The sequence below is a fragment of the Sinohyriopsis cumingii genome, chromosome 5 (genome assembly GCF_028554795.1).
Source record: "Sinohyriopsis cumingii isolate HCF-2022 chromosome 5, ASM2855479v2, whole genome shotgun sequence".
Lineage (NCBI taxonomy): Eukaryota > Metazoa > Mollusca > Bivalvia > Unionida > Unionidae > Sinohyriopsis > Sinohyriopsis cumingii.
Window position 1 is genome coordinate 108,185,687 of NC_142965.1, and position 8,924 is coordinate 108,194,610.

General features: G+C 37.1%; 1 protein-coding gene across 2 annotated transcripts in view; it reads right to left on the reverse strand.

Moving 5' to 3' along the window:
• The window catches only part of LOC149799963 (uncharacterized), a 38,194-nt gene extending 30,370 nt beyond the window's left edge, over nucleotides 1-7,824 (reverse strand). The window contains exons 1-2 of one of the 2 annotated variants that reach the window (XM_089959466.1): nucleotides 7,667-7,824; nucleotides 2,590-2,712 (exon numbers count right to left, since the gene is read on the reverse strand). In XM_089959466.1, the coding sequence (XP_089815592.1) occupies nucleotides 2,590-2,698 (109 nt within the window). In that variant the 5' untranslated portion in view covers nucleotides 2,699-2,712; nucleotides 7,667-7,824. Of the gene's footprint in view, nucleotides 1-2,589; nucleotides 2,713-7,085; nucleotides 7,496-7,666 lie in introns of those variants that run through there. The other variant, XM_089959468.1, reaches the window with a different exon arrangement.
• Nucleotides 7,825-8,924: the final 1,100 nt, after the last annotated feature.

The following is an 8,924-nucleotide window of genomic DNA, read 5'->3' on the forward strand; positions in this document are numbered from 1 at the left end:
TTGATGGGTGTAATATGGGCAATAGAGGACACACGGTACTAATTATACGGAAGAACTGTGAACCAGTCTAGAAAAGGGTGAAGAAATAATAGAGTATTTACAGGTTTGGTGGTCCATAATTGGTTAATAATGAAAATTAAAATTTTAGGAAAAATATCTTTTGAGAGCTTATCCTATATGTAATGTAAAAAAAATATTGACAAATTTCTACTGATGCATCTTTAGCATTTTTACAGGCTTGACTCAGGAGTACTCAATACTGAAAGTAGCACCTGATTCATTTGGTGCAGAATCAATAACACGTGTTTCATGCACATGTATGTAAACAAGTTGCCGCGGGTCATATGGTGTTCTCCACACATAAGCTTGCACCAAGGTTAGATGTGCACGAAAAATTATAGGTGTTATTATCAGCACCCATAAATTTTAAGTTATTGAATTTTGAATATGATAGTGTTTCCATATGTTTACCATTGGAGTGGAATTAGTACCGTGAGTCCTATAGTATACAGCTTTGACTTACTCCAGATGTGCACCTTTCAAAAAGGTATTAGCTCCACTCGGTCATTTTCACTTCTGGACTTCAGAGGTAAATTGTCAAAAAAGAGCCGATAACTATTTTTTTTTTTGGTGTACATTTTATATATTGGTAATTTCTTCATTGCACTTTCAGAAAGCTGGTATTGTCTAGTTTGGCTAAATTCATTTTCCCTATTTTAGGTGTTAAAGATTTTAGGTTAATTCAGGCTGCTATTTTTAGCACAAGGGAGCAGTCATTTTAGTTAGCAGTGTGCTTATATCATGTACAATATCAATAAGTACAATATCTAATGAATATGTCAGCCACATTACATCAAAATAGCATAGAGGTATGCCAACATTCTCTCCATTCATGAGGGGCCCCGAGTGGCCGAGTGGTCTAAGGCGCTCTCCGTTACGGAACACTGCCATCTCACCTCTGTCTGCGTGGGTTCGAGTCTCAGATTCGGCCAATGTGGGTATGTGAGAAAGCTTGTCAGTAGCTTCTCGTGGGTCGGTGGTTCTTCTTTATGGGGTTTTCCCGGGTTCTTCCTCCACCATTGATACTGGCCGCCATGTATAGCCTATCGTGTGCTGAAAAATGGCGTTAAACCCTACAGCAACAACAACAACAACAACAACTCTCCATTCATGTTTATTTGTCTAAGAGGCTGATTACTTGGACATCGTTAACACTATATTAGATACAAGAATAAATGACGTCATGGAGAGGTTGTGTGGCTTTAGGATAACTAAGCTAATACCCCCCCCCCCTTCTCTCTCTCTCATACAGAATGTCTCAATGAGAGAGAGAGAGAGAGAGAGAGAGAGAGAAGTTACTCATTCCTGTTATAATCTTTTGAGTTTCAGCACCAACCTGTCCAGGAAATGAGCTAGAAATCTGGACGGGGTAATTTTGATAACATTTCTAACATATACATATCAACCATTGCATATTCAAGCTCTTCTTTCTTTTGGAAATCTTACGTAACAAACACAAAAAAATAATTCAGATGCTACGGTTACATTTAACCCGGAGATCAGAGATTGCACTATCTAAATATTTGAAATATTTTTATCTTCTCTAACAACATTTCATCTTCTGTAACAACTACTAGCACGCGCTTGTGCATGCAATTAGTAAATTATCTCATTTTTTGGAACGAAGAAAATAGAATGGTGCCCTCAATAGCCGTATTTTCCTTCCATATTCAAAAGGGTTAGAACTATTAGTTAAATATCAGTCACACAGGAATTAAATTTGCCACAGGACTTATGTTATTACGTTTGACATCTTTTTAACTATTCGTCATGCGATAAACAATATGAGCCATCCAAATTAAATTTTTGGATCTGTTCGAAAAATTTAAACCTTTTGCTCACCAAGGCTCGGAAAATAGACTCGCGTCCTAAATTTCTTTTAAAATGAGCCTTGAAAATTTAGTGCAAGAAGGTTATTGATACATTTGTATAGCAATTACTTCCTTGAAATAAGAAGCGTTGTGTATGATGCTCCGACATGAAATCATGGTAGTTTTCCCATGCGACTCGTGTTTAAGCAACCGTGATATGTGAAAACAACGGATAGGTTTCGTGTGTGTGTGTGTGTGTGTGTGTGTATTTTAAAACTATCTATTAAAAGCAAACGGAAAATTACGAATAAAGATCTTTACACTCGTAATAAATGTGTTTGCTCGCTTTAATTTACAGTAAGAAGCATTCTATTTACTCGGTCCTCATCCCTTGTTCGTGTGATATTTCTCAACCTAAATAGGACCTGAATTATCTCAAAATGCTTTCTTTACATTATCAAAATGGAGGAGGGTAATTACTGGCGAGCTTGTAATCGAAAATATTTTCCTACAATTCGAAACTCTCTGTCAAAGGATTTTTTAAAAAAAATATTAATCAAAGTTAAACATGTATGAAGGATGAAAACCAAGTAAGTCACGTCCTCAAATGATCCGATAAAGAAATCTGATTCAAGCAGACATTAAAAAGTAAAATAAAACTAACGGAATAAATGTTAGTAATTGAAAAAAAATTAAAGGCAAGAAAAGAACGATTTACGAGTTGATGAAGTTGTAACTGTCGAGTTTATCGTAGTATCTCCTGTTGAACTGTTTTCTGCTGTAGTTTCATATGTTGAAGTGAACGCTGCTGTTGAATTCGTTGACATGAGTTTTATAATGGCTGAAACAAAAACAAATTTTTCATTTAGTAGAACTTGTTCAGGTTGAAAAAATTTAATAGATAATTGTCAAATTTGTTTTGACTGTTTTTGCAAACTTGTAGGGATACCCCATGATAATTGTTTATTTTTATATTAAAGACTTATTTGTGTTTCTTCAAATAAAAAAGGCGAATACAGGAACTCTCTCCTGTGATAAATTATTGATCGGTGGTCGGTGCGTAGAAGTAACCAGCTGCATAATAAGCGCATTTTATTTTAAAAAAAGAAATAAAAATCAAAGAGAACAAACACAAAAAAGCAAAGAAAATAAAGACCCCATAACCCATGGGACGCACATACCTGACTCGTGCACACCTCTTAAATTGTGAACCTCGAACGGAATGTGTACCCTGCCAGTGTACACTGACAGTAAATCACATTCTTGTCAATTTCCACCCTGCGAGACATAAATCTTTTACGTCCACTGCTTGGAGAAACAAAACAATGATGTACAATCCCTAGAAAATCTTGGATTTTTTAAGTGCATTTCAATTATATTTTAAGAATTTATGCATTACTTTATCAATTATTTTATTTACATGTTACACGTTCACCATTCCATTGACCTTTGTGGTTAGAGCGTCCGCCTCGGATGCGGGAGGTTCCGGGTTCGAACCCCGGCTAAGTAATACCCAAGACAAAAATGGTACTTACAGCTAACTCTACTCGCTAGGCGCTCGGCATTAAGAGGTTAGTGTTAGGATATATATATATATATATATATATATATATATATATATATATATATATATATATATATATATATATATATATATATATATATATATATATATATATATATATGTGTATGTATGTATGTATGTATGTATGTATGTATGTATGTGTGTGTGTTTTAATTACATAAATCTTCAGCGACAAATCGGATAAGGTACACAATAACCTACATATGAATGGTCGCGAAAAGGATGAAGCAGATTGATTTGAATATGAAAGGTCACGAATATTATCCACTAGGTGAACGGTTTGACTGAACAATCTCTCTCTCTCTCTCTCTCTCTCTCTCTCTCTCTCTCTCAATGGTAGACTGCAAAGTAGCAGCATGTATACCGGGTTAGACAATGCTTTCTATAAGAAATAGATAGACAATTACATCCTTGATTAAGTGTGAGAATATTCACCTCAAAGGGTGACCTAAAGCAACAACAATTAAAGAAACAAATCTTGTGCTGATAGTTCATGTCCTATGCCATAAGGTTGAGAGAGAGAGAGAGAGAGAGAGAGAGAGAGAGAGAGAGAGAGATGAGATGTACATTCCTATCACACTTGATTGTCTAGAATATGCACACAATCAAGTCCGGGCACATGTGAACACGATAGTGAATACTTCTTGACATTCACATATTACCAATTGGACAAAGTATTAAACGGCATTAAACCGTGTTAAAAAGCCCACATTCAGACCCAAACATATACATAAGGATTTCAATTTGACAAATAGCCTGAAAAGCAACGCTTCAATTTAGACAGCTTTACACTGTTTCAAAAAAAGGAAAACAATCTTAAACACAAGCTAAAATGGGGTGGGATTATATGCAGCAAGAACAGTTGCAAGAGAAGACAAAACTGGTATACCAAAAGAAACTTAACAATTGTAAGACGATGCCAAAATAAGTTTTATCGCTAGAGTTCTGTTCGTAGGTTTAATTCCTCTCAGTTTCATCAGTGATACATACACTACGCTATAGCGATATAGCCCAAACTGCCTTACCCGATATGAACACCGAGCTATAGCGATATAGCCCAAATTGTCATACCCGATACGAACACATAGCTATAGCGATATAGCCCAAACTGCCTTACCCGGTACAAATACTGAGCTATAGCGATATAGCCCAAATTGTCATACCCGATACGAACACCGAGCTATAGCGATATAGCCCAAACTGTCTTACCCGATACGAACACCGAGCTATAGCGATATAGCCCAAATTGTCATACCCGATACGAACACCGAGCTATAGCGATATAGCCCAAACTGCCTTACCCGGTACAAATACTGAGCTATAGCGATATAGCCCAAATTGTCATACCCGATACGAACACATAGCTATAGCGATATAGCCCAAACCGTCTTACCGGGTACAAATACTGAGCTATAGCGATATAGCCCAAATTGTCATACCCGATACGAACACAGCTATAGCGATATAGCCCAAACTGTCTTACCGGGTACAGATACTGAGCTATAGCGATATAGCCCAAACTGTCTTACCCGATACAAACGCTGAGCTATTTCGATATAGCTCAAACTGTCTTACCCGATACGAACACCGAGCTATAGCGATATAACCCAAACTGTCTTACCCGATACAAACGCTGAGCTATATCGATATAGCTCAAACTGTCTTACCCGATATAAACACTGAGCTATAGCGATATAGCCCAAACTGTATTACCCGATACAAATACTGAGCTATAGAGATCTAGCTCAAACTGTCTTACGCGATACGAGCACAACGATACAGAGATGCACCCAAAAAAGCATTACCTGATCACATTTATGGTTATTAAAGGACACCCGTATGTGATCGCCTATAAGACTAATTTAACTGCAAACTGCACAGGCCCATCTATGCCGTCTCACATTGCACAAGCAAATCTGTGTCTTCTCAGTTTGTTAGGAGTAATAAATGGATCAAACAACGTAGACCCTAATCTGCATTATGCGAGGGCAGATCAGGATGTATGCTGTTTACATTTTGGCTCTTCTTATTAGCGAATGCATACATTATTGTGTAATAACCAATAAAGACATTTTGTATTAAACAGGTTACTAAAACCATTGTTTACAACAAGTCATTGTACTTCGACCCAACTCTGCATGGTACTAACAGCTGCCTCGCTAGGCGCTCAGCATTAAGAGGTTAGGTGTTTGGACTGGTCGGCCTGGTGTCAGGGTACTGTGAATGGTTGGGACATCATGCTACATGTCTGCGACATTATGCCCCAGTGCTAGGCATCACTATAAACTGCCACACTGCAGACATCGTAGCGACATGACTGAGAAATTGTTAAAGCTACGTTTAAAAATCTAAATCACAATCACAATTCTGACTTATTAAGTAACATCTTTATTTTCGTACATACTCATAAAACCGCTAGGCAAACGTACATATCTGTTTACGAGTCCATGCGATATCAATCTTGGTTACAGAGAAATTTTAGAAAGTATTGTGTATAATCATTCTCAGTGAGATTAAATTTACATGGTCTTTTATCGTGGAATTTTGGCAATAACTTAAATATTGAGGTAATAGCCAGGTAATGTTTACTTCAAATCGGATATGCATTTACGTTGAACAAACTGCAAGAGAGGGAAGTTACGGTTGTACTAACCAGACCAATCTGGTTATACCACCGAGTCTGAAAACCGCCTATGATCACTAGAACATGATATGATGAAAAATATGTAATTTTTCTCTTCCGCCTAAGGACATAAAACGTTTTACTAAAGCAAAATCGCACAACTGCTCAATAATTACAAGACATTGCTGCCTTACATAGCTTACTCAAGTCATTTTTTCTGTCTTCCGACACTTTACATTTTGTTGGTATCCTAACCGAACAAGAATTAATTATAGTTTCAATGTTTATGGGGGCCCTGGGTGGCTGAATGGTGTAAAGCGACCACCTGGTTGCTGAACCTTCCCTAGTTTGTCTTTTACCAAACGAACTGGCCACCACGTATAGCCTATCATGTGCTGACAAATTACATCAAACCCCCCACAATCAAGCTAATTATATGCTTGTTTGTAGTTGTACTTTATTTATCATATAATCACATTTAGTGATAGAGGGTGCGTTGCATACGACCTTGGAATGTAGCTGGTTCAGGCCACAGGTGCGTGACGCGAGCTTGATGTTGAAAACATGCAATGATCTGATGGAAATAAAAATCATACAGAGTCATAAAATTACCCCATATTACCTCCATGACCCGTTCTGGCATTAGTATGATAGTGTCCTGTGTCAGAACGGGTCTTGGGGGAATCTGAGGTAATTGTCTAACTCTATCAATTTTTTCCCCCTTCAGATTATTGCATTTTTCAACATCAAGCTCGCGTCGAGAACCTGTGGTTCAGGCACCAGTACCGACTTCGGAGACTAATGGGATTTCATAACTGGTGTCGTCATGAAAATGATCATGGATGCAGGTACTGGCTAAATTCGCCTCTGCCTTCACGAAAATGTACTTCTGTTTTAAACAGTCGTGTTTAACACATACTTTACCAGCATTCACGAGTACCTTTACATTCGGTGATGACAGATCAAAGTGTAAACAGAGTATATAATACCTTTAGTACCTAAGTACGTTTATTTTTTCCTCCTCTGATTCGTGAAAGTTTGTGAAAACCTGAAATAGTTCAATGGTGAAAGAGTTCAAATAACTTGTAATTCCGAGCAAGTAGATCCAGACGCACTAAATTACAATCCGCGTGTATACTTTTGTTTTCACTGCCCAAGTAACTTTGAACCGAACTAATCATCCAAATGATTCAAACGGCATGAAAGATACATGTCGAAGATAAATACAGTTATCGTCAGTCCAATCCACTGTGCAAAAACGCGGGTTCTTGCTGAGGTTATAGGTAGATCGTGAAAAGTTGTTTTTGGGGTGGGTGTTTCTCCATTTTGCTTTTTGTTCCCGTAAGCCAATTCGTCTCATACCTGTACAAAGTATGTAGTAGCAGTAACATCGCGAATGAAAGGTTAAGGCCTTATACATTCAACGTTCTAACTTTACATATCCAAACAAGTCGGTGTACACATCTAAATTTAGCATACTCTGATGTGTCACATGAAAGTACACAGAAACAGAATACGAAGCATACTATTTCTTGTTTTCAAATTATATCAAACACTTTTTTCCGTGTATTATTCAGAAATACATACCTAATGTTGACACTGCCTCACAAATCAAAACATAAACGTCTGCGTGATAGATGTTCTTTTATCTTACCCACTTGTCACAAAAATTGCCTCACAATTCAATGGTACAGGTACTACTGTGAAGAGATTTCGAACAATGTTCAGTTTGATATGATACCAGTATCGTAACTGCTTCTAATCAAGGGTCAAGTTTGATAATGCCATGACTGTACCGAAATAATTCTGATAAAACTCTGAACTGTTTTTAATAGGCAGAAAGACTATGTACCACGTCCTTTGCTCGAGAGTTACTCTCCAGCTATGGAAAGCAGTTTTATGTTCTGAGACACGAAGTTAGAGAAGGAATACGTTAACCGTGAAAACACATGATTTCTAATTTACAATAACCCCTAATACAAATTGATACTTTGCATTTTAATAAACAATTTGGACCTTTAAGTTAGAGCAGTTGATTCTAAATACTATACAAATCTCCAGAACCAACGTTCCAGAATCTATTTGACACCATCGAAAGACTATGGCTAACAAAAAAGCATTGAAGCTTGCAAAGTTGAACGATTGCGTTAAACAAGCCATGAAAATATTAAAAACAGACATTCCGTTTCATTTGTAGGTTTTATTTTGCTAGGTTCAAAAATTAGTAAAACATGAAATTTAAACCGAAGGTAATAGTCGACATAACTAAAGTACCTGTCATATTTAAGTCTGCGCCATCTGGTATTTTGACCAAGAGGCTGAAAAAAAATCCATGGCTGATAAAAAGATCGGTTAAAATTCACTTGACTCGTATTTCTTTCTCTCTGATGTAAATACAAAAATCATTAAAACAAGCTCATTTGAGTGTAACCATGTGATGCTGAATTCATCGCATTTGGACAATTCACTCTTTGGGAAGCACTGCAAGTTGTTTGAGTGAAGTAGCACATACTTTGATGTTTTACGGAACTATAAAATGCTCTCTTACAGTCTGTATAAACTATGTTTTACACTAAATATTTATTATGAGAGAGAGAGAGAGAGAGAGGGAGAGAGAGTCCTAGTAAACATTTTGCATTTTCTGTTGGTATATACCGTATGCACTCGCTTGTAAGTCAAGTCCCATTGTAAACTGAACAAACCCGGATCTGCCGTCGCATAAACGTCGACAGGTTTAGATCTGTGCAATTTCTTAGGAGTAATAAAAAGAACAAACAACATAGACCCAGATCTACGGGCGCATTAAGCTACGGCTTATAAGGGTCTTAGTTGCTTGCAGTTAGAC